At 40.5% G+C, this 26,732-nt stretch overlaps 1 protein-coding gene across 3 annotated transcripts in view; it reads left to right on the top strand.

Moving 5' to 3' along the window:
* pitpnm2 (phosphatidylinositol transfer protein, membrane-associated 2) overlaps positions 1–26,732 on the top strand; it is a 314,925-nt gene that overhangs the window by 125,091 nt on the left and 163,102 nt on the right. For all 3 annotated transcript variants that reach the window (XM_078554574.1, XM_078554573.1, XM_078554572.1), the window contains exon 2: positions 18,882–19,046. In XM_078554574.1, the coding sequence (XP_078410700.1) occupies positions 18,969–19,046 (78 nt within the window). In that variant the 5' untranslated portion in view covers positions 18,882–18,968. The remainder of the gene's footprint in view (positions 1–18,881; positions 19,047–26,732) is intronic.

Genomic DNA, 26,732 nt, shown 5'->3' with positions numbered 1-26,732 from the left:
GCTGGTTCTTTTAAATATAGAATGAAGGGAAAGTCTCAAAGACATGTTCATATTCAAAGGAAAATCATCAGTTCATGCAGATTTACAACACAACAGTTACTGATTCATCAACCAATGGTGATTGTTTTTCCCAATTTATCCTTTTGTTATTGCCTCCATCAGTTCACCACTTAATCTTCCTTGTAATGAACAAAGCCCTGTTTCTTTGACTTACCCTCATAACTAAATCCCTCATCCTCTGGTATCATCTTTGTAAGCTGCTTCTTTAGCCTCTCCACAGAACTGACATCCTTCCTAAAGTAAGATACCCAAAACTGGGACAATGTTCTATCTGTAGCTTGACCAATGATTTAAATAAGTTTACCATGGCCTCATTTTCCATTTCTTTGTCTTGCACGTCCTTGTTTGAGCTGATGAGAGGAAGAGCACACTGGTGTTATTGGGCATGAGGTTGCACACATTATGCAAAGTGCAACACACAAAAGAATACAGCACCAGAGAGACCAATTGTGTGGCCATGCTAATATGAAGGAATGGTGCAATGAAGCTGCTCAAAGTATATATTCATTGTGAGACTATGAATGCCCACTCACAATACAAAGCCTGAACCAAGCATGCTTTCTGCACAGCTTTGAAAAATGGTCATGCTCATTGTTGGAGTTCAACAAGATATTGAAGGGAAATTCAGACTACACTTCCAGCCAAGTATAGCTGAGATAAGTGTCATAATGTAGAAGTGTCACAAGGAGTGGCTGGCAAAGTTGGATTGCAGCTGTGCCATCTGAATGCTGTGCTAATGAAGGGAAGTTTGCCATGATCCAGGTTTTACATGTCTTAGCTTCTACTCTTGTCTCATTCACTATAAGGCCCTGCCTGGTAGTTGCTGAATGACAAGTTGTTCATAAGTAGCTTCATTCCCGAATGGTGCTGCATCACTTTAGGAGCCTAAACTACTTATTCAGACCATCCGGATCATTACATTAACATATACTGCACTGATATAGGATAGTTGACTCAGGCCTTGTCACTGTTCTCCAATATTCAGCTTAATTGTTTACCTTGTTTTTTAAGAATTAAACACAGCATGTTTTACAGTCAATTTTACTTTCTCGATTCTATCTGAATTTTTATCCCAACTTGATTTTCAGCTCCGCTAGCAATAATATGAAATGATGGGTCAAAGTTCAATGGCCTTGTATTTGATTTAATTATTCTATCATTGATCTGCACAAAAGGGCACCCTTTGTAATTCACAATGAGATTCTTGAATTTGTCCCTGAGCTTCCAGTGCATCGTAGATTATTAATAAGATTATCTTTTGAAGGTGCAGAAATTGCCTGCTTTCTAGAACTTTATTCTGTTTCTTTCTCTATTGGAATAGTGGTATTGTCACTGGACTAGTATTCCAGAGACCCAGGGTAATGCTCCGGGGACCCGGGTTCGAATCCCATCATGGCAGATGGTGAAATTTGAATTCAATAAAAATGTGGAATTAAAAGTCTGATGACCATTAAACCGTTGCCGATAGCCGTAAAAACCCATCTGGTTCACTAATATCTTTTAGGGAGAGGAATCTGCCATCCTTACCTGGTCTGGCCTACAATGTGGCTGCCTCTTAAAGGCCCTCTGAACAAGGGCAATTAAGGATGGGCAATAAATGCTGGCCTAGTTAGCGATGCCCATATCCCATGAATGAATAAATAATATTTTACTGAGTTGTCAATTATGTTTGCTTGTATAGATGTGTGCACTTAAGATGTTTATAATCATAATAGTAGTACTAATTTCAGGTAGGAGACCCTCAGCCCGTATAAACCATTAGTTTCAGGTAGGAAAAGTGGAGGTCATTAAACTTTAAAGACTGTCAGATACTACAGGATATGGATAAAAATATACTCTGCAATATTTATGTAAGATAGATAGGTTCTTGATTGGTATGGGGATCAAAGGTTACGGGGAGAAGGCAGGAGAATGGGGTTGAGAAACTTATCAGCCATGATTGAATGGCGGAGCAGACTCGATGGGCCGATTGGCCTAATTTCTGCTCCTATGGTCTTATGGTCTAATGTTCTTGGAACTAAAAATGAAAATCAGTGGCTTGTTGCATCTAGATTTATAGTTTTTCTTGTTACCTGATATTTAATTTAGTTTGATCTTTACTTACTGTTTCTTTATTGGCCTCCTTATTAAAAATATTCCTTAAACTATTGCAAGTGATTAAAATATCACAAGTGCCAAAAGCTACTGATCAAAGTGTGAAGGCAGCTGTAAAAGTGCCATGGATCGGTTTGGAAAGTGTTGTGTTCCAAATTGATGCCGACCTCTGGCAGAGGGGGTTGACCCATTTTGTGATTGAAATTCAGCATAATGCACCAAAATGTTCTCGCTTCAGGATTCAGAAGATCAGAAAGAAGTGCTATAGGTTTCATACATCTGAAATAGCCGGGTTCAGAATATATAACAAAAACTCGCTCTTTTTTTCAGTCTCTTAAAGCCATTCCTTCCAGACCTTAGACTCTGTTCTATGAATACTTTTACAACTGTATATCATGTTTTTTAATTAACCTTTTCTTTCCTCTCCTCAAGACTCTGACTCTTGCTGGTATGTGGTTCCACCGGCAGCTCAGTCCTCTAGTATAGCGGTCACTTGGGTCATTCCTCATAAGTGAGTCACTCTGAGTGCTGGCAAACGATTGAGATGAGGGCAGCATCCAAGCTGAGTCAGCCCTTAACAGCAAGGATCCTGGGCAGTGATCAGGTGTTGGAAACCTGGCTTCTTTTTTAATCCCTCTTGAATGAGACCTTTGTTGTAGGGTGTTGGTTACAGTTCGGTAGGTCTGAAGAAGTCATCATAGTTATACATAGGTTAACTGTAAATCTTTATTGACTTTTAGAACTATTTACAAATATACAGTAAAGGATACAAGCTAGGAGATGTTTCCATGCTTGCTGGTGAACACGACTCTAACACCCAACTGACCCTGGGTGTGGGTAGTGTGCTTTCTTACATCAATCACTGTGGGCGGTACTATACTCAGTGCCACATTAACCCTACATGTGCCAGGCCCTTATACTATATTTCCCCTTAAGTCTTTATCCAATGTATTTTAAGTGATTATAGTTTACCTTATGTATTACACTGTTTCTTCCTATCATACATTTACATTGTCATTACTAGATTATCACTGCCCCATCTCCCCCTTCAAGTCCTTGAATTCAAAGGTTTAAGTGATCTGGAGGCCTTATAACCTTTTCATATCTCTCTCGCACTACTGTCAGAGGAGTGATAGGCTCTCTTGCTGCTGGATCTTCTGTAGGTTTGAATGTTGTTCTAGCATCTGGGTATGTTTTCATCCTTTTCTTCCGTTGTTTCATGTTGAAAAGCACTTGGTCAGTTCGGCTGTTGCGCTGGTCAGTGGTTCCTACCCAAACTCGTTTCTTGCGGGGTGGGCGAACGTTGTGCTAATTTCCTTGTCACTTTTTTTTTGCTGCTTCCGTCATTGTGTGGGTTATCACTACATATGTGTAAGTTTATGCTTCAAAAACTGAACCCTGTTCCCACTTATTTCACAATTTTACCCACATTTTGGGTACTTCCTTTTCCATTTGTTTCTCGAGCTTATGAATCTTTTCATTTAGCTCGGCAACCACTCTGGTAAGTTGAGTTTTCTTTGTTTCAGAGTTATCTGTGGAATTCTTATATAAGTTTGACAACTTCAGCTGGGTATTCATTTCTGTTTGGAACCTTTCTTCCATGGTCACTGACTGCTCCTTGGACTCTTTCAATTCACTCGTTAGATCGTCAGTCTGTTTTGTAGAATTTCTCTTAGCTGCTTTCAAAGTCTGGATTTGCTCTTCCATATTCTGTATCTCAACCTTCATGTTGTCCAGATTGGACCGAAGTTAAAGAATTTAATCAGTTTTGGTTGTTAATTCTGCTTTCAAGCAACTGTTCTGATACATCAGCAATTCTTTCTTCTGTTCCAGGCATTTTGTATGATGCTTACTAGAGACTTTTGACGCTTGGAAGTTCATCAAATTTTAATTGAAGATCTATCTAGGTTGTGTTTGCCTTGACAAGTTTGTCTATAAGCATTTCAAGCCCTCTTTCAAGTGTTCTACTTCCTGTGAGTGACGTTCCAGTGTTCTCATCAATTCTGGTTTTCCTTTACAAGCTCATCTTTTGTGCATTAAAGTTGGTTCTCTACACTGATCAGTTTTTTCTTTAGCAGAGCATAACTCCTCTGCGCTGTTCTTCAAGGTCACATTTTGTAATTGCACTTCTGCTAATTGTTTCTGAGACTCTTCACGGTCTTTTGTGAGGAGTCCTACTTGCTCTTCCCATTCTAGGTTCTTAATTTTCATCTCTTCATGTATATCTTCGGAAATGTAATGTTTCCCTAAACTTTCTTCCGAATGTCCAACCATTTTCTTCAGCTCTGTAGTCTCTTTCCTGTACCTCTTGGCTTCCTCCTGGAATATCAAACATTCCTAAGCCTTCTCTGCCAACTGGTTCTTCAGTCCTTTCACAGTGGAATTAAATTCATTTTGTTTCACTTGGTAATTTCCCAGAGGAACAAACTTTGACTTGAGAGATCTTGAAGGTGAAGGTCTTTCAACAGGTTTTCCTTTTGTTGCAAAGCTCAATTACTTCGTCTTGAGTTTTCTTGTAATTTAACAGAGTCTCATCGAGTTTGGTGTGCTGTTCTGCCATTCTGTTGTTCAAGGTAGTCTTTATTCCTTCATGCTGTTGAAGGGTTATGTACTGTTTTATGAATTTTATCTTGAAGGACAATTAGCTGTTCTTTCAACTATTTATTTTCTTGTTCAGCTCTTTCATTCTCACTCTGCACTTCAGTGTATTGCCTTGTCCCTACTGATGGCTCCAACGCAGCTTTTTCTCGAGTAACATTCAACTTTTTTTAACTCCTCGTATATTTCCTGGGGCACATATTAGTTCCTGAAAGAATCTTTCAGGGCCACAACTTCTCTGAGTACCTTTCCTGCCTGCTGTTGTGCCTGGCTGTACATCTGGTTGGGTTTTCCCAGTTCCTGCTTCGATTTGCCAACCATGGAGTTCAAGGTTTTTATTTCCTCCTGGTATCTTTGTGATGTCTCATAAATTTGTTCAGATCTCTAACAGTTTGGTTCATTGAAGACTTTATCGTACGTTTTCAAAGGTCAGCTTGAATTTTGTGTTTCAAATTTTCCAATTCAGCTTTGATGTGAAAATTTTCTGATTTTACTTCTGCTTTTTTTTGCTCTGCCGGCAGCAGGGCTTTGTCTTTGTCCTTGTCCTTCACTGCATTGCCACCTGCTGTTGCAGTTCATGAAATGTGTCCAAAAAGATACATTTTTGGGACTTCTGGAAAGTTCCTTGCCTCTCTGGTGCTCTTGTGTGGCTTGCTCAGGTATCATCTTTTGCCCTTTTATAGCTTTACGGAGGGTGCTTTCTATGCCTCTTTTTAAGCTCTGTGTGCACCACCACTTGAAGATTAAAATATTCGTCAAAAGCTTTTAATATTTTACCAAAGCTGGTTGAGGACTCGCCATTTCATTAGGATTACATCCTCAGCAAGTTTGCCAAACAAATATAAAAAGGTATTAATCTGGACTTTTTCTGATTTTCTACATACACCTGATGTACTTTGGTAATTCAAAGATTCTCTCCTCTAGGTCACCTAATTTTGTGATTAATCTGGGCTTTGGATATGTGGAATTGATTTGGAAGTGTGGAATTCTGATCGATGGTCAAATTTTTAAAAATGTAGGTTCAGTTCTAAGAGCTTTCAGAATTTCATGATGGTGTCGCTGTTCCCATGGAGACAAAGGGATTTTCTGAGCTTGCCGGCTTTGGCGGGCTCTGCTACAATGGCGATGCACTCAGCTTGAAAAAGTTTTCAACAATGCCTGGATTGACTGCCTGCAGAATTCTCTGGTTCATCGTTTTACTTCAAAGTTGCACATTTGTCGAATCCTGGCTTTAAACCCAGCCGAAAGGCAAGCAAGAAGTTGCAGTTCTCTCGGATTATTTAATTCATTATTTTTCCATTTTGGAGCAAGCTCAAGAGCCACGCCAACTCGAGGATTGGTTTTAGTGGTGACGTTTTTCAAACTATACTTCTGACTCTGACTATTTAAAGATTCCTCAGGACTTGCTGTAGCCTGGAGTTTAAAAAAGATTTAAGTCACCCTGCTAACTCTGGGATTTGAAGCTAGATCTCCAAAGGAGCTGCAATAGAATCTGCCGCAGTTAGGAATTTTAAATCTCTGCCTTCAGCTTTCAAGCCTTTCTTTGGAACTTTTTCCTGGCGATGTTTCCCCTGTGCCATTGCTTCTGGAGCTTCTTTTCAGGTCAGACTGCTTTGCTTTGCTGAATTTCTTTCTCAGTCTTCAAGCATTTTTGTTTTTCTCTGCATTTTCTGAGAGATTTGGGGTTTTTCCACAAGCTGCTGCCATGTTGTAGCGTCTTGGTTACAGTTCAGTAGGTCTGAAGAAGTTTTCGTAGTCATACGTAGTCAAACTGTAAGTCTTGATTGACACTTAGAACTATTTACAAATATACAGTAATTAATACAAGTGATGAGCTGTCTCCATACTTGCTGATACACACGGCTCTGTCCAACACTCAACTGACCCTGGGCGCGGGTTATGTGCTGTCTTACATCACTGTGTGGCCGTACTGTATGCAGTCCCACATTAACCCTATATGTGCCAGACCCGTATACTAGAATCTTGACATTGGCCAGGAAGAAATATTTATTCAGCACTTACTGTGAAATCAGTTGACGTTACATTATTGCTTTTTGTGGAAGCCTATTCCACAATTTACAGTTCTTAGACTGGAGTGGGGCCTCTTCTCAGCTCTGGCTTCTCTTCAGATTTATTAATTTCCCTAATTGTATCTTTCTGTTCTGTCAAAGGTAAATAACTTATTTTTATCAACATTATCCATGCATTCACACAATGTGTCACCATTTCCCTGCATATCTTCACTCTAAATCAGTTAGAATTACTGAATGGTACTGCGCAGAAGGAGGTCATTTGGCCCATCCTGCATGAGCCAGATCTTTGAAAGAACCAAAAAAAACCTCATTCTCAAATGCCACGATGGGATTTAAATTTCCATTCTCTAGATTGTCAGTCCAGGATTCTGGTTACGAGTTAAGTAAAAAAAAAATCACTATACTTCAATCCTAGCAAATAAAAAGGTTTCCTACTTTCATAAGGACTTCCAGCTCAATGTCATGATTGTTACTCTTCTTTGAACATTCTCAAGCATGTTAATTCCTTTTTGGAGATTAAGTGCTCAAAACACTGCTCAATATTCTAAATGAAGCCTCACCAGTTGAGTGAATTTTCTTCTAGATGCAGCTCTCTGTGACAGAGCAAATAGTAATTTTCTAAGATAATAGTGAACCAGATACATTGCCATGGCCTGTTTCTGTTCCATATTTACTATGTAATCATCAATCTCTGTTTCATCTTTGACAGAATTAAGATGTTGTAAAAGGAGAAATCTTTAAAAAAATGTGATGAAGGATTGGCTGCTGAGGTGAGAGGAGAAATGGTTTGTAACCAACACAGTGGAGAAAAGTCAACAAAGACTGACAGGGTTTTCCCTCAATAGAATTGCACCTGAATGCAGTAAATAAAATCTAGTTGTCATATTAATTCCTGCTTGACAAAAAAACCCCATTGTGGTTGCTGTGGATTCTGGATGTTGCTGCCAAGCAGGTTCAAAGACGCAGAAAGCTGCCTGATAGCAATATTCCTCATTGCCATGCCAGTTCCAGCAGCAATAACTAGCATTTGTAGAGCACGCTTAATACAGCAAGGTATCTTGAGGCACTTCAATGGGGGAGAGGGAGGGCAAGCAAGAGCAATGGGCACTGTGTAGGTGTTAGGGTGGTAGACGTAGGAATGGTTGAAGAGGTTGTTTTGAGGGTGAATTTGAAAGTTCGGAGGTATAGTGAGACAGGAGTATTGAAAGAACATGCGAACTTATATTTATATGGAACAAAGGAAATAGGAGCAGGAGTGAGCCATTTGGCCCTTTGAACCATTCAACTAGATCATGGCCGATCCTCTACCTCAAAGCCATAATATATGCATTAGTCAGACCTAGGATTCATGTTTTTAGGGTGTCCTACCCCATAGCACATGTGACAGCTGCAGCAACTGAATATTTAGAATATCCAATACCTAGAGGCCATTAACTTGACCTGAATCCAAGTTAGCTTGGACAATAAACCATTGGGGGTGTACAAGATTAGGAAGTGTTATGGTGTAAATTTAGTGGTGACAATAGCATAGTGATAATAATACTTGATTAGTAATCCAAAGACCTGAGTTAATGATCTGTCAGACATGAGTTCAAGTCCCACCCCTGCAGCTGGGAGAATTAAAATTACTCTCCACGTGTGGGTGAGTGCAGCTCCAGTAACACTCTAAGCTTGACACCATGCAGGACAAAGCAGCCTGTTGATTGGCATCCCATCCACCACCATAAACATTCACTCTCTCCACCACCAATGCACAGTGACAGCAGTGTATACCATTTACATGATGCACTGTGGCACCTTCCAAACCTGAACCTCCACTAGCTAGAAGGACAAGAGCAGAAGATGCATGGAATACCACCACTTCACGTTCTCCTCCAAGCCACACATCGTCCTGCATCACCATTCCTGTATCATTGTTCTTTCACTGTCACTGGGACAAAATCCTGGAACACTCTTCCTAACAGCACTGTGTATGTATCTATACCATATGGACTGTAGCAGTTCAAGAAGACGGCTCACCACCACCTTCTCGAGCAATTGAGATGGGCAATAAATGCTGGTCTAGCCAGCAACACCCACATCCTGTGAGCGAATAAATAAAAAAACTAATAAATCCAGTTTTAAAACCTAGTCTCTGTAATGGTGATTATAATGAACCATATGCCCTTCAAAGAGGGTGAGGTGGGGAGAGAATCTACCTTTGTTACATTGTCTGGCCTACATGTGACTCCAGATCCACAGCAATGTGGTTGACTCTTAACTGCCATGGCATGGCAAACCACTCAGTTATATGGCAATTGGGGAGAGGCAATAAATGTTGGCCTTGACAGTGACACTCACATCCCAAGAATGAATACAAAAAAAGTGATAACTTGTTTGCACAAGTAAATGAAATTCTAATGAGGGGGCTCAAATGCTAATATGATCATAAAGATACAATAGGAAGGTTAGAAAAAGCTTCTTTCCCCAGATGATTGCGGGAATGTGGAACTCTCTGCCACAAGCGATTGTTGAAACAGAGTCCATGCCTGCTTTTAAAAGGAAATTAGTTGTAGGAGGAATAAGACCATAACACATAGGAGCAGAAATTAGGCCATTCTAAAGTGAATTGAGAGAGGGCAGGAGAGTGAAATTGAAAAGGGTATGGAGAGGGAGCAGGGAAGTAAGGTTAGACTAGATGGCACATTGTAGAAAAGACTGGGCCAAATGGTCTGTTTCTGTGTTTGGAAATTTATTGTTCCAAATGACTGAAATTACATTAGCAAAATGCCTGCTTTGGAGAATTTCAAAACAGCAACCAAACTAATGTTGGATAGGAATTGAAAGTAGATCGGCGAGATTATTACACAAATGATCAAACACAGGAGATCAGTTTTATTCTATTTGTGAAAAGCCCAAATGAATAATATTATGTTGAAGATTTATCAAAATGAACACATGAATGTACACTGTGTGAAATTTTGATGCTAGAGAATGGCTGAATAAAACTCATCTTGGGACCTGGCTTGATGTGGATGTGTGAATGATTTATTTTACAATGGAAACCCAAGTTTTAACCATTCAAGTGTAATTTGCCTCATGAAATCAGTGTGAGCAACATTTGTGAGAGCTGACCATGGGTGCAATTTGACTTGGATCAGTAATAAATGCTATTAGAAGCTTATCTTAACCTATATGCTAACTAGAGTATGGCCACACCAAAGCTACCACAGTGCCCAATCTAACGTGGGAGCTTTATGCTAAAATGATATTGGGTTGGGTTTACCATTGTTGAGCTGATGTTGATACCATTCACATTGCTGCTTTCGAACTTGCCCTTTGCTTATGCTTTTGATGCAGGAAGTTGGCCTCCACTGAGTCAATTACATTTATTATTTTGAATTACTGCACTCAAATTTCTCTAAAATTTGAACTGGAGCATGCAGACAATGAAGCTGGATTGCAGATCTGGTGAATGATGATTGGTCAGGTTGTGATCGTGAAACCCTTAACAGACCACACTGATGATGAAGTTATTGAGATATGTTAATAGACTGGAACAATGCAGGACATTTCATCCTTTAATTGTTGTTTAACATCATGCAAGGTGATTCATAATTCATCAGCTAATGAAATGATCTGTGATGAATACAGTTATAGGGAAAAAAATCATTCTCATAAAAAAGCATCCAAATGATTTGTTTGTGCTGCCTTTGGGCCAAATCACCATCATATACCTGGTGAACATCCAGCAAACTGAGGATTAAAACATTTTAAAAGCAGAAAGTGCTGGTAAGACTTAACAACATGTCTGGAGAGAGAAACCAAGTTAACATTTCAGGCTGATGATCTTTCATCAGAACTGGAAAAGCTTGAGAGATGATGTAACAGGTTTAAAACAAATATAAAGACAGGAAAAGATAAGAGAGGAAAGAACAAAAGGGAAAGGCAGGTGAGATTAGATGACATTAATTTTAAAATGATAAGATTTTAAAATATTGCTTGTCTGCACATCAGTTTTGAAGTTGCTATTCACAGCCTAATGACATCTTGAAGTGAAACTCCTCAATCCAGCCAGAATGTGTTGATTTTAGCATGCAAATAATGTCCAATATGTGTCACCTATTACTTGGTTTAAACTTGGTTGGTTGGTTAATTATTCAGATGCAGAGTTATTTGTCTCACTTGGTATTTGTTTTAAAAACAGAAATTTGCGGATAGAGAAGTAGAGTTAATGTTGCAGGCCAATGACTTTTTGTCAGATCTGGTGAAAGATCTTGACCTGAAACGTTAACTCCTCTCTCCACAGATGCTGCCAGACCTGCTGAGTATTTATAGCATTTTCTGCTTTCATTTCCAAATTCCAGCTTTTGCGGTTGTCTATGTTTTGTTCAATTAAGTAGGCTTCATGCTACTGAAAGCAAATAAACTGCTAAGTAAGATATATTGAGAGGCTGTGAATAGGTATTCAATGGAGATTTATGAATGAGAACTTTGAAGCGAAGGAGGGTGTGGGAGATGTTTGAACTGAGATACAATGATCAGGAAACCTCCTGCTGATGACCACCCACCACCCTCCCTCAGCTGATGAATCATGTTTTTCCATGTTGAACACCACTTGGAGGATGCGGTGAGGGTAGCAGAGCACAGAATATACTCTGGGTGGGAATGTCCCTTAGCAAGAATGGCTCAGTAGCACCACTATTAGCTGAGTTGGCCAAGTCTTGAAGGACTTATCTGCCAGACTGAGCCTGCAGCAGGTGGTGAGAGAACCAACAAGAGGGAAAAGCCTATGAGATCTCGGTTCAACAGCCTACCTGTCCCAGATGTATCTGTCCATGACAAGTATTGGTTGGAGTGACCAGAGTAGCTTCCATGTGGGGACAAAGTCCCATATTGACATTGAGGACACCTTCCATCACGTTGTGTGGCACTAACACCGTGCTACATGGGATCGATTTAAGCACAGATCTAGCAATTCAAAACAGGGCATCCATGAGGCGCTGTGGGCCATCAGCATCAGCAGAATTGTATTCAGCCACAATCTATTACTTCATGGCTTGGCATATCCCCCTCACTCTACCATTATCAAAAGACCAGGGGATCAGTACTGTGCAGGAAAGCTTGCCAAGAACAGCACCAAGCATACTTAAAAATGAGGTGTCAACCTGGTGAAGCTGCAACACAACGATTTTTACAACTGCAACACTGGCACCTACCTGACAATGTGGAAAATTGTCCACATATGCCCTGTCCACAAACAGCAGGGCAAATAAAATCTGATCAATTACTGCCCCATCAGTCTAACCTAAATCATTAGCAAAATGATGGAAGGTGTCATTAACAGTGCTATCAAGCAGCATTTACTCACCAACATCCTGCTCACCGATGCTCAGTTTGGGTTCCGCCAGGGCCACTAGGCTCCCGACCTCATTATAACCTTGGTCCAAATATGGACAAAAGAGGCAAATTCCAGAGGTGAGATGAGAGCGACTGCCCTTAATAACAAAGCAACATTTGACTGTGGCACTAAGGAGCCTGAGCAAAATTGAAGTCAATGGGGTGCAGGGGAAATGTTCTCCATTTGTTGGAGTCATACCTAACGCAAAGGGAGATGGTTGAGTTTGTTGGAGGTCTCACTGCAGGAGTTCCTCGAGGGTAGTGTCTTGGGCCCCACCATCTCCAGCTGCTTCATCCAATGACCTTAGCTCCACCATAAGGTCAGAAATGGGGATGTTCACAGATGACTGCACAGTGTCCAGTACCATTTGCGATGATTCAGAGGTTGAAGCAGTCCATACTCACATGCAGTAAGACCAGGACAACATTCTGGCTTGGGCTGGTAAGTGGCAGATAGCGTTTGTGCCACACAAGTGCCAGGCAATGACCATCTCCAACAAGAGCGAATCTAACCATTGCCCCATGACATTCAATGGCATCAATTGCTGAATCCCCCACTATCACCATCCTGTGGGTTACCATTGACCAAAAACTGAACTGAACCAGCCATTTAAATACTGTGGCTGCAAGAGCAGATCAGAGGCTGGGAATCCTGTGGCGGGTAACTCACCTGCTGACTTCCCAAAGCCTGTCCACCGGGAATGTGATGGAATACTCTCCATTTGCCTGGATGAATTCAGCTCCGACAACACTCAAGAATCTTGACACCATCCAGGACAGGGCAGCCTGCTTGCTTGGCACTCCATCCACCATCTTAAGCATTTGGACTGTAGGGATTTGGACTCAATACTAAATTCCAGAGTAAGAAAATTCTTGTCTGGGAATATTGGCAAAAAGGACACCCACTAATTTAGAATGCAAACTGATGCGGTTTATTGGACAGTAAAGATTGATACTTAACATTTCATTAGTCGAGGCATGGCGCTATACACAAATTCAACGCGTGTTGGTCTGTCTTTCTCATGGATCCCAAGACTTCTGGGTTCTTCTGCTCTTGGTTCCTTGAACCTGGTCTTTTGACTCAAGATGTCCTTTGAGATTTTAGCTTAGCTGACTTAACCCTAACATACATACAACTCCCTTTGTAGCTTGCAGATTTCAACTCTAGTGGATCCTTTCCCAACCCACAGTTTCCAGCCAACCTTAACTGCTGAAGCTACATACTTCATAGCTGTCTGCTGAGTCTTCTCTCTCCCTTTCTCTCTGGTGGAAGCAGCTTTCTAACAAAGACTGTAGCTTTCCAAAAATAAATAAGACTACTTTATTACTGATGCTCCCAAGCTAGACTTCAACTAACTGAATGATTCCTTGGCAGGAACTTGCTCCCTAACAGCACATGGACTGCAGCGGTTCAGCCGCTCACCGCCACCTTCGCAAGGGCAATTAAGGATGGGCAGTAAAATGCTGGCCTTGCCAGTGAAGCCCACATCCCATGAATGAATAATTTAAAAAAGCCAAGTGGTTATACATTTACTACACCCTCTCTCTTAAGGCAATTACTTTAGCCCTGGAAATCCTGTCCATACTGGATCCACTGACCTCCACTACCAGGTTCTTACAGCAATCCTCAGTCCTGCGACAGTTATATTAGTCACTAAGCCTAATACTGGGTTGTTATGGCAACCCGTCAGCCCGTGACAATTACCCTTCAACTGGAATGTCCTACGCAAATGCTAACTTCCAGCAAGTGCCCTATTCCTGGCAAGTGCTCTCCCAGCAAGTGTCCTACTCCTAACTCTTCTCTCCTGGCAAGTGCTCTCCCAGCAAGTGTCCTGTGACAAATGCTAACCCTTGGCAAGTGCAAAGACCTCAGTGATGCACCCTTATTTTTATACCCTTTTTGCAGGTAGCTTTGCAACATTTAGCCCAGGTATAGAGTCAGTGTTATACAGCACAGAAGCAGGCCCTTTGGCCCATCGTGTCCATGCCGGCCATGAAGCACCTATCTATTCTAATCCCATTTTCCAGCACTTGGCCTGTAGCCCTGTATGCTCTGGTGTTTCAAGTGCTCATCTAAATACTTCTTAAATGTTGAGGGTTCCTGCCTCTACCACCCCCTCAGGCAGTGTGTTCCAGATTCCAACCACCCTCTGGGTGAAAAAATGTTTCCTCAATTTCCCTCTAAACCTCCTGCCCCTTATCTTAAATCTATGCCCTCCGTTTGTTGAAACCTCCACTAAGGGGAAAGGTTTCTTCCTATCTATGCCCCTCATAATTTTGTATACCTCTATCAGGTCCCCCTTCAGCCTTCCCTGTTCTAAGAAAAGCAACTCTAGCCTATCCAGTCTCTCTTCATAGCTGAAATGCTCCAGCCCAGGCAACATCCTGGTGAATCCCCTCTGTATCCTCTCCAGTGCAATCGCATCCTACCTATTGTGTGGCGACCAGAACTGCACACAGTACTCCAGATGTGGCCTAACTAGCGTTTTATACAGCTCCAACATAACCTCCTTGTCTTATATTCTATGCCTTGACTAATAAAGGCAAGTATTCCATTTGCCGCCTTAACCACCTTATCTACCTGTGCTGCCGCCTCCAGGGATCTATGGACATGTACACTGAAGTCCCTCTGATCCTCTGTACTTCCTAGGGTCCTACCATTGTGTATTCCCTTGCAGTGTTAGTCCTCCCAAAATGCATCACCTCAAACTTCTCAGGATTAAATTCCATTTGTCACTGCTTTGCCAGCCCATCTATATTCTCCTGTAATCTAAGGCTTTCCTCCTCACTATTCATGACACCACCAATTTTTGTGTCATCTCTGAATTTACTGATCATACCTCCTATATTCACGTCTAAATCATTAATGTACACTACAAACAGCAAGGGTCCCAGCACCGATCACTGCGGTACACCACTCGTCACAGGCTTCCAATCGCAAAAACAACTTTTGACCATCACCCTCTGCTTCCTGCCATTAAGCCAATTTTGGATCCAATTTGCTAAATTGCACTGGATCCCATGGGCTCTTACCTTCTTGACCATTCTCCATTGCTGGACCTTGTCAAAAGCCTTACTGAAATCCATATAGACTACATCAACTGCACTACCCTCATCTACACAACTAGCCGCCTTCTCGAAAAATTCAATCAAATTTGTTAGACGTGATCTCCCCTTGACAATACCATGCTGACTATCCCTGATTAACCCCTGACTCATCAAATGGAGATTAATCCTGTCCCTCAGAATTTTTTCCAATAGTTTCCCTACCACTGATGTTAGACTCACTGGTCTGTAATTCCCTGGTTTATCCCAGTGCCCTTCTTGAATAATGGTACCACATTCGCTGTCCTCCAGTCCTTTGGCACCTCTCCTGTGGCCAGAGAGGATTTGAAAATTAGTGTTAGAGCCCCTGCAATCTCCTCCCATGCCTCACACAGCAGCCTGGGATACATCTCACCTGGGCCTGGGGATTTATCCACTTTTAAGCCTGCTAAAAACACTAATATCTCCTACCTTTCAGTGCTAATTTGTTCAAGTATATCACAGTCCTCCTCCCTGATTTTTTTACACCTACGTCGTCCTTTTCCATAATGAACACAGCTGAAAAGTAATAATTTAAAATCTCACCTACATCCTCTGGCTCCACGCACAGATAGCCACTTTGGTCCCTAATGGACCCTACTCTTTCCCTGGTTATCTGCTTGCCCTTAATATATTTATAAAATGCCTTGGGGTTTTCCTTTATCTTGCCTGTTGGTGTTTTTCATGCCCCCTCTTTGCTCTCCAATTACTTTTTAAAATACCCTCCTACACTTTCTATACTCCTCTAGGGCTTCTGATATTTTCAGCCCTCTGTATCTGCCATAAGCCTCCTTTTTTTCCTTATCCAATCCTCTATATCCCTTGACATTCAGGATTCCCTGGACTTGGTCCTACCCTTCACCTTTACATATATGTGCACCTTGATCAATACAACGAATAACTTGTAACCCAATATTTGCAACTCTTGACCCATGGGAAGAGCCTTCCTAGCATCCTCACAACAATGTAACCTTAATTTGTATCTCTAACCAAAGGTCCTCAGAACATTCTAGGCACAAGATCATTTTACTAATCAATCAGCTTTGCAGCCTTGGCATCCCTTCCAACTGCTAAACTATAACTATGGTCGGATTGGAGGTCCTGAAACATCTAGTCCTCAGGCCACCTTTCTGGCCAATCAGCATTGTAGCTTTGGTTTCTCTTTACTGCAAAGCTAGACTTGCTGGAGTCCAAATGTCTTCTAGCTATAACTTCAGTTCACTCCCAAAGGACTCGTGTTCTGTACTTAAACCTACACCACAGTATTTGGCACTTAATGTGATGCCAACTTTAAGACGTCCTTAACAACAAACCCAAAGTTCACAAATCCTGCCAATAAGACTTTACAGCACTAAGCTTATGTACAGTACAGTTTGATCATTTAAGTCGTCTTAATTGCACAAATGTGCCAACGAGGTGAAGTCTAACAATACACTCCTTCAATGGTGCTCAGTGGCAGCAGTGGGTACAATCCACACGATGCACTGCAGCAACTCGCCAAAGCTCCTTCACCATCACCTTCCAAACCCGTGACCTCGACCACCTTGAAGGGCAAGGGCAGCAGATGCATGTGCCATTATTTATGGTTCAATGGCATTGAACTTTAGAGCAATCTCAGTTTTAATAGCTAGTTTTTGTAGTTTTGGTTGGTTTATCACTTGGCCACAATTATGGCTGTTGTTTTACACACACACACAGTGCAACCATAATGAGTCCTTTTAGCCCTTGTTTTTCAGCTTAAGAGCACAAGAACTAGGAGCAGGAGTAGGCAATTCAGCCCCTCGAGCCTGCCCCACCATTCAATAGGACCATGGCTGATCTCATTTCGGCCTCAACTCCAAATTCCTGCCCTCTCCCCATAACCTTTCAACCTGTTACTAATTAAAAATCTATTTCCTCCTTAAATTTATTCAGCATCCACTGCACTCTGAGGTAGTGAATTCCACAGACTCACGACCCTTTGAGAAAAGTAATTCCTCCTCATCTCTGATTTAAATCTACCACCCCAAAGCCTAAAACTATGGTCTCTCGTTCTACAATGTCCCACAAGCTTTCTGGCATGTTCTGACTTTTAAAGGAACCACCATAGTGTAAGACCAGAAATCCTGAGCATTCTCACTGCTCCCCATTTGCAATCAGATTTGCTGCAATTTTTAACCATATTCCCCACTTGACAGCAGACGGCCAAGCATCTAACCGTTGATGCTGAGAGGAGATGTCCTTTTCATAAATTCTGATATTGCAGCTACCATTGAATAGTCGGGTAAATTATGCAATTTCTCTAAATGTACCATCACTAATTTATGCAGCAGTGTTGTAAGCATGCAACATTTAAAATGAAAACATTTTTGACAACATGAAATTGGAGGATTTTGTGTTTTTTTTATACTGTACTTTGGAAAGACTCTTAGACTTTAAAACCACGAAGTGCAACACCATGGCTAATGCTGGCCAGATGTTCAATAGACCGGGAGCTTGAATCTTAGGCATTTACTATTGAAAGTAAGGGGAGGAATGAATGTTTAATGACATCCTCAAATGCAGCAGTGAAGCCAGTATATAATTCTATCGATTGATAGAGCAAGAGATTGTGTATCTCAAAAATAAGCTTCTGTTGTGACTTGGTCTGTTGTGGATTTTCTGAGCAGAGGCTAGGGGTTTCATTACAGGACAAGAAGTAAACCTTTCTGAATGAATCACTTAAGGTCACTTTTGTTCACCCTGCTAATTGCTGCTAATTGGAACGTGAAATAGAATGAGTAAACTAATAAAATTGCGTTGTACTCAAAGGAGCATAAAAAGATTTTTACAGCCTTCGTAAAGTTAAGGGGAATACATTTTGTGGCATTGAATTTCTTATAAGTTCAATTAAAATATGTGAATTTAGATAATTTTGGTAGTTATCTTTAGATCGTAATTTTTTTTAGTTACTTTATGAGTTCTATATTATGGAACAAAAACAAAAATACCTGGAAAAACTCAGGTCTGACAACATCTGCGGAGAGGAATACAGTTAACATTTCGAGTCCGTATGACTCTTCATCAGAACTGTTGTAATATATAGAACCGATGTTCTATATTATGGGTTGTTTTTATTTTCCTTGAAATCCAATTGGATAGCTGTACTATCATAAAGCCACAGTATTTTTCTTGTCTGTGATGCATGTTCTTACTATTACTGTTAAATATTTCCCCTCTGAACTGATGGTTTCCAACTAAAGCATAGTAAATAATGGTCTACATGCCTGTAATTTGCACAAGTTGCCCTTTATGAGCACAAAACATGTATATACCTTAGCAGGGGGAATGCCTTGTTGAAAAACACATTCTGCAGGGTGGAAAATTTCAAGAGGAATGACGTGGAAGCAACTACAGCCAAATACTGCTTTATTTTCAGCAATAGCAGTTATATAAAATACAGTGATTAGCTGTATTAAACTAAGCACGAGTGCCAGTGTTTAGACAAATGGAGTGAAAGAGGTGGGCATAAAATCCTGCTTTGTGAATTCTAACCAATGGATTAAGAAAGCAATTAAGGTGGGTGGGTTGTAATGCAACCTATAGAGTTAAGAATATTATAAATATTTACTTGAAATAGTGTTTAATATGTTGCTGTTCCTTCCTTTTTTTCAGCTGTATTTATGAATCACAAGCTCTAAGGGTTTGCTGGCGGTCCTTGGATTATTTTTTAAGCTGTGAAAGGACTTTCCATAAGACAAAATGCTTATAAAGGAATACCACATCCCTCTTCCCATGAGTGTTGAGGAGTATCGTATTGCACAACTCTACATGATACAGGTATGATTTACATCAGTCAGTAGTTGGCTTAAAATTAGACAAGACCAGTGAAATTTAACTAGCTCATACATTTTGATTGGGAAATGTTCAGTACTTCTGGTGACACAGAATTGGTTCGGGGTAGTGCAGCAAGGTAAATGTTTACCAGTGTTACATTTGCAAGAACAGTGTTCCTTATCCCCAGACGTGTCACAGTGCTAGTTTTGTCCTGTGCACAAATTTTTGCTTGTGACCATTGAGATATGATTTGAATTATATCTGCATGTTATAAAAGAATTGTCTGAATATAAGCTTTGTATAATAGCTGGCCATTTGAATCAGAAATGCTGTTTAAGCTGACGTCCTTTAAAAATATTCTAAAGTAGCCCGACAGTGAAGGTATTGTTCCGTTCTACAATGTTGTTGCAGATTAAAGGACAAACATTTGCATAGGGCTATGAGTAAACTAGCATCCTATTTATACACCTTTTACTTTCAAATCTATGGAGACTGTTTCTTCCAATGTAAATTATTTTTATCCATTCTGCATATAGATGGCATTTCAAGATTTGCATAGTTTATTTTTTTTCAATTTTTGTTTATCTTTTAATGTCATTCGTGATATTTAATCCTGGTGACAGAATTTCCATGTTTGACTTTCATTAGCTTAAAATCCAATAAACCTGGACACTGAATATTCTGATATCCTGTGTGCATCAAGCTTAATTCTACTCTTTGCCATGTTCTCATTTTGAACATCACCAAAGTACAAGTAAATTCAACATCTCAAATGTCAAATATAATTACACCATATGGCTTTCTAGATTCCGAATTAAACCGTCAGAAATGATGCATAGCTCTGCATCTGCTCTATAACTTGGAACAGGGCTCCATATTAAAGGAACTTTGTACAGCAAGATAGCATTCAGGTCCAAAGCTGGGGGATGATAGTTAAAGCCTTAGCTGCAAGGACTTTCAGATTTGAGTCTAGCCAGGTCTTGGGCAAAGGCCAGGCTTTTCCCCAGAGCCAAGGGAGGGAAAATCTTAAGGTGATGCTTTCACAGTGAGCTGTTGTTGAATGTTTTCTCACAAACCTTAAACCCTGCCCTCCTCATACTTGTAGAATCCTGGGTGAAGATCTATGAAATCTGCTAATAGCACTGAGACTGCATTGGTCCAAACCTTAAGCAACTTGACATGGTCCTGTTTCTCTCCTCATCTTTCTCAATCTTTGATGCCTTTAGACAACTCCATCCTCTGCAGATATCTCTGTAGCAGTACTGTCTCCTGATTCTATTCGTATTTGTGGTAATGAGGCAGTATATAAAGGCTTCTTCCCTACTTGCTTGGTCACCTTTGATATATCTTTTGGTTCCATTCATGGCCCCCTTCTCCACATCATTTATAGAAGTAGACCATTGGCCCTATCAGGTCTGTGCTGGTGTTTTTCTCCACGCAAACATATTAATCTCAATTTAATATGGTCCTATATAGTCCCACTATCCTCCTCTTCTCCTCTCTCCCACCTCCCCCCCCCCCCCCAAAATACCCTTTAATATCCCATCTACCTAATCATCATCTCCAAGTCACTACCCGACCCTTTAATGTCCCTTGTTTGGATGGTGCCAGGAAACTGACATGCTGGCCAGTGGCAAGGGTTTCTGTGCCCTTCTGCCTCCATATATGGAGGTGAAAATTTAGCCCCCTATGTCTGTAACTTGCTTCAGCCCTACCTTCCGAGATCCCTGCATTCCTCCAATTCTTGTGCATCCCTGATTTTCAGTATTCCACCTTTGGCAGCCGTGCCTTCAGCTGCTGAGCCCCTCAGCTTTGGAATTCGGCCTGCCCCTGCCCCCAACAAATCTCTACACCTCTCTCTCTCTCTCTCTCTCCTTTTAAGACTCTCCTTAAAATCTACCTTGTTGACCACGCTGTTGATCCTAATATCACCTTGTATGGCTTGATGTTTGACAACGCTCCTATGAAGGGCCTTGGGTTATTTTACTAGGCTAAAAGTGCAAGGTGTTGTTTTTATACTAAGTATGACCTCTTTAAAGCATTCAGTTATTTATTTGCAGTTATTTAATAAATCTTTCATCCTGTAAACTTCTAAATTTCTATGATAATTAAATCCTTTACCCAAGCAAATGTAGAGTGAAAATTTGTTTCCTTGAAGGCATAATTATTTAACTTTTCACCTTGTATTATTATATTCTAATTGAAATTTCATGTCTATACATAGGATAGACATGGAATTGAGTAGCCTGAAATTTTCAGCTTTGTTTTGGAATGAAGAAGGCTCATTTCATGTATTAGCCTGAGCTTTTTGCACTACTCTTTAAGAAGCTAGGGGAGGGAGAGTTGATGTTCGATTTAAGTAAACTAGGGCAAGGGAGTGGAAGGGACAGGAAGAAGCATGAATAACTTGGACAGAAGCAACAGCCATAATCTCAACTCAGCGAGGTAATTAATGTTCTCCATTAAATAGTTGTACCCTGACAAAAGGACAGAATAATACCGTTTTTGCAAAAGAGGTAATGTGAGATAAATTATCTGGGATGATTTTTCATATACAATATTTTTAAAATGCCTTAAAATCGTAACAGCTTAAAATAATGGGAAATTTACAGATCTCAATGGCTTTGGCAGAACCACACTGGCATTAATGAATTATCCTTTAACTTCAAGCACAAAAAAATACTTAGCTATATACTCTAAAGTAAAGCCTGGAGTTTGAAATAGATTCCTACATTGAAAATTAAAATAATTGAAAATAGCCACAATTAAGGTTTCTCTTACTCGGATACATAACAAGGTGTTTGTTAAAATGTTGAGATTAATTCCTGTTGAGTGTTATAAAATTACAATTACATGAAACGATTTTGATTGTGTGCTTCTTTAATTAAACTGAAATTAAATTGAATACTTTTTCTTTTTTTAAGTATTAATTAGTCTGTATTATAATAGATATTTGGGAAATAAGAGTTATGAACTGGTAGCTCTGTAGAGTGATTCTGATGACATCTTTGAACATCAGCAAGACTTTCAAATTATACTCATTTATTCATGGCCAGCTGTTTTCTGTTCTGTTCAATATGTATTGACTGATAATTTGAGAGAAGGCGCGTTTGCTTCCTTGCTGTTTAATATTGCACATGATTGCAAGGCTGAGCTAGTATGACATAACTAGAAGTCAAATAAAACCTATTAGATGGTCTAGCTGAAAGTATATGCAACTAGTTTTGGCTGCAACTATCAGTAAAATATATATAACCATTAGCACAAACTAGGTGTGAAATCCAGACAAGACTGAGTCGTGTTGACAAAATTTAAAATGATGCAGCCTCCGATACTGAAGCCCAGGATGTGCTGAGCTGTTTCCACTGGCTCACAGTTCCATTTGAGCAAAGCTTTTAAACTTGGGCATTCTGTTAGAATATGAGCCTTTCAATAAAATGCTGCATGAACTTAGTTTTATTTCAGAGTTTTCCTCCATCTATTTGTCAAGTTAAGTGACTATGTGAAATATCCACTGTAGGTAGAAAATATCAAGGAAGCTCATAAAGCAAGGCTGGGGAACCTTTTTCTTATCTCAGGCCATTCACACATATACAAAATCAGTCGTGGGCCCCACACACACAATCAACTTTAATTTAGCTTTTTTTAAGAGACAATACAGAAACATTCAACTCGTCTGCTGTTTCGATGCGATGGCTGAGTTTGCTTTTCCTTAATGAGCCTTGTTATGTCTGAATTGTTAAATATTATTATACTAATTTAGCTGACGCTTTTATCTAAAGCAAATTTGTAACAATGATGATATAAGTAATTTTGAAGGCGCTACTGTTTTTATATTGTTAGAAATCTTGCTGCAGGCTGGATGAAATTGAGCAATGGGCCGGATCCAGCCATAGGTCCCCCACCCATGTCATAAAGGAAAAGGACTCTTAGATAAAATGTAGGGTAACATCATCTGTGGTTGACTAAAGGAAGAGTGTCTTTTTGGCTTTACGTGACTTGTATCATTAGTGAAAATCTCTGACCTGTCAAGAGAACTATTTGTTTTCATCCTTTGCTGCATCTATAAGGAGACTGGCATTTAAAACTGACTGGAAGCCCCTGACATCTCAAAAGACTGTCAATCCTGTGATTAGTCACAAACACCTGCAGTGAGGTGCAAGAAATTCTCATCCTCGAATTTTTTGAATTGACAGCTCTAAGTCAGATTCCGGGATACCAATTTCTGCCATTTCAGTGCAGAGACCATTATGCTTTTTAAAATTTATTTTTATTGTCTTATTGTTCACCAAGGTTTGAAGGATATTATTAATAAATTGAATGCTTTACAACTTGGATGGCCAGCATCAATGTCAAATGCCCCCAGGTCAGGTAACAGCTGATCAAATGCCGAGTGAAGTCTCCTGTTTTCTGCTCTCAAATTCAGAGGAGCACTCACTACTGTACCAAAATCACACTTGTGCTTTTCCTTCAACAGTAAGGATGGCAAGGCAGGTGATGTGCTGCAACTGCAGGATGTGGGAGCTTCTAGATGTCAGTGAGACCCAGGGCAAACACATCTGCAGAAAGTATCTGCAGCTTGAGGAGCTTCGGCTCAGAGTCATTGAGCTGGAGGCCAAACTGCAGACGTTATGACACATCAGGGAGGGAGAATGTTACCTGGACACTTTACTTCAGGATGTGGTCACACCCCTTAGGATAGGGTGTTTTGTTTTGATCAGTGGTCAGGGACTGGAGGGTTTGACTGCAAGTAAGGCAGGTAAGGGGATCAAGAAGGCAAAAGTGGAGAAGCCTCAGCCCTTGCTATTGTCCAACAGGTTCGAGGCACTTGCAGCCTGTGCGGACGAGAGTGGGGACTGCAGGGTGGATGAACAAACTGACCATGGCACTGTGGTACAGGAAGCCGTTCAAGCAGGGGGAGCTAACAGGAAGGTAGTGGTAGTAGAAGACAGCATAGTGAGGGGATATGCACAGTTCTCTGCAGCCGAAAGCGAGAGTTCAGAAGGCTGTGTTGCTTGCCTGGTGCCATAGTTTGGGACATCTGCTCTGGGCTGGAGAGGAACTTGCAGTGGGAGGGGGAGGATTCTGTGGTCATGCTCCATGTAGGTACCAATGACATAGGTAGGACTAGGAAGGAGGTTCTGTTTAAAGAGCATGATCAGCTAGGGACTGATTATAAAGCAGAACCTCAAAGGTAATAATCTACCGCTGGGACGGTCTTTACTTCAACTGCGCTGAGGCCAGTGCTCTGGCGAGTCAGATAGCTAAGGCAGTAGAGAGGGCTTGAAACTAAATATTGGGCTTGAGAGAAGATATGATAAACTAAAGAGAGAGGAGAAGGTAAGAGAGCAGGAAGCAATAAGGGAAGTGGTTATCAGAGTGTGTCAGAAAGGGACAGAGCATACAAACATAAGAGTGCAGTTAAGGCTAGAGATTGTGAAAATAACGAGACAGAATAATTGCAAAAATAATAAGACCAAATCAAAGGCATTCTACCTGAATGCACACAGCATTCGCAACAAGATAGGTGAATTGGTGGCGCAAATAGAAGTAAACAGATATGATCTAATTACCATTCGGAGACATGGCTGCAGGGTAATCAAGGCTGGGAACTGAAAGTTCAAGGGTATTCAGCATTTAGGAAGGATAGGCAAAAAGGAAAAGGAGGTGGAGTCGCACTGTTAATAAAGGATGGGATCAGTACATTAGTGAGAAAAGATTAGAAGATCAAAATGTAGAATTAGTTTGGGTGGAGCTAAGAAAGAGCAAGGGGCAGCAATTTTGTTCAGAGTTTGTTTATATAGACCACCAAATAGTAGTAATGTTGGGCAAGGTATAAATCAGGAAATTAGAGGTATAAAGTAACAAGGGTAATATAATAATCATGGAGGACGTCAGTCTACATGTGGACTGGGTAAGTCTGATTAGCACTAATGTGAGGAGGACGAATTCCTGGAATGTATATGCGTTGGTTTCCTAAAATAGTGTGTTGAGGAACCAATGAGAGAATGGGCTATTTTAGATCTAGTATTGTGCAATGAGAAAGGGTGAATTAATAATCTCGTTGTAAAGGAGCCTTTTGGGAAGAGTGACCATAACATAATTGAATTTTACGTGAAGTTTGAAAGTGATCTGAAACTAGGGTCTTTATGCTAAATAAAGGAAACCACAAAGTTATGAGGGGCAAATTGGCGGAGGTAGATTGGGGAACTACATTAAAAAGTATGACGGTAGACAGGCAATGCCATCATTTAAAGAATTAAGACATGGTTTGTAACAATTTTACTTTCTTTTAAGACACGAAAAGCCATCAGGAAAAGTGATCCAACCATAGCTAACAGAAGTTAAGGATTCTATTAGTTTGAAAGAAGAGCCATATAAAATTGACAAAAGTAGTAAGCGATTGGAAGCATTTTAAAATTCAGCAAAGGAGAACCAAAGAAATTGATAAAGGAAGAGAAGATAGAATATGAAAGTAAACTAGCGAGGAACAAAAACGGACTGTGAAAGCTTCTCTAGCTATGTAAAAAAGGAACAGGTTAGTAAAGACAAATGTGGCCCCATTACAGGCAGAGAATGGAGAATTTATAATGAGTAATAAGGAAATGGCAGAGAAACTAAACAAATACTTTTTGTCTGTCTTCATGGAGGAAGGCACAAAAAATTTCCCTGAAATATTGGGGAGCCATGGGACTAGTGAGATTGAGGACCTCAAAGAAATTAGTATTAGTGAAAAAATTGTGCTGGACAAATTAGTGGGATTGCAATTTGATAATCTCCTGGACCTGATGATCTACATCCCAGAGTGTTGAGTGGGTGGCTGTAAAGATAGTGATCACCTTTCCAAATCTATAGATTCTAAAACTATGCCTGTGGATTGGAAGGTATGCAATGTAACCCCACTATTTAAGAAAGGAGGGAGAGAGAAAACAGGGAACTACCGACCTGTTAGCCTGGCATCAGTAGTAGGGAAAATGCTAGAATCTATTATAAAGGATGTGATAACTGGACACTTAGAAAATAATGGTAGGATTGAGCATGGGGACAAAGTCTCAGAATAAGAGGTAGGCCATTTAGAACCAAAATGGGGAGGAATTTCTTCAGTCAGAGGGTGGTGAATCTTTGGAATTCCCTACCCTGGAGGCTCAGTCATTGAGTATGTTCAAAGCAGAGGTTGATAGATTTCCAGATACCAGTGACATCAAGGGATATGGGGATGGCATTGAAATAGAAGATGAGCCATGATCTAGTTGAATGGCGGAGCAGGCTCGAGGGGCCAAATGGCCTACTCCTCCTATGAGTGAGTGTCAGGGGCAGATTGTGAGGTATTTTTGTTCTCTGCCCATTAAATACTGTCTTGAAACTTTACAAACTTATTTCATGTGGGATCCATGCAGCAGACACTGGAGAATTTCATCTGCTTGATCCAGGCTGGATTTAAAGTCAGGTCTCAGTGACTGCTACTGCATCACTCAGTTTCCTGTTGTTGGTTGCTAATTGAAGCCAATGATATGCATTGCCGGAGTCTGTCTCAGTCCTGCACTATCTAAATGCTGCAAAATTATGCAAGCAAAATTAAATGATGAGCAGTGGGATATGATTGGTACCTTGCAAGTGGGCTGCCCTGATGATTCATAAGTAATGTAGTTATGTGAGTATTAGTAATTGGATCCCATGACTCCTCATTAT

The sequence above is a fragment of the Cetorhinus maximus genome, chromosome 12 (assembly GCF_964194155.1).
Source record: "Cetorhinus maximus chromosome 12, sCetMax3.hap1.1, whole genome shotgun sequence".
NCBI classification, from domain to species: Eukaryota; Metazoa; Chordata; class Chondrichthyes; order Lamniformes; family Cetorhinidae; genus Cetorhinus; species Cetorhinus maximus.
Note: the sequence above shows the minus strand (reverse complement) of the source record. Positions and strands in the feature narration are given on the sequence as shown.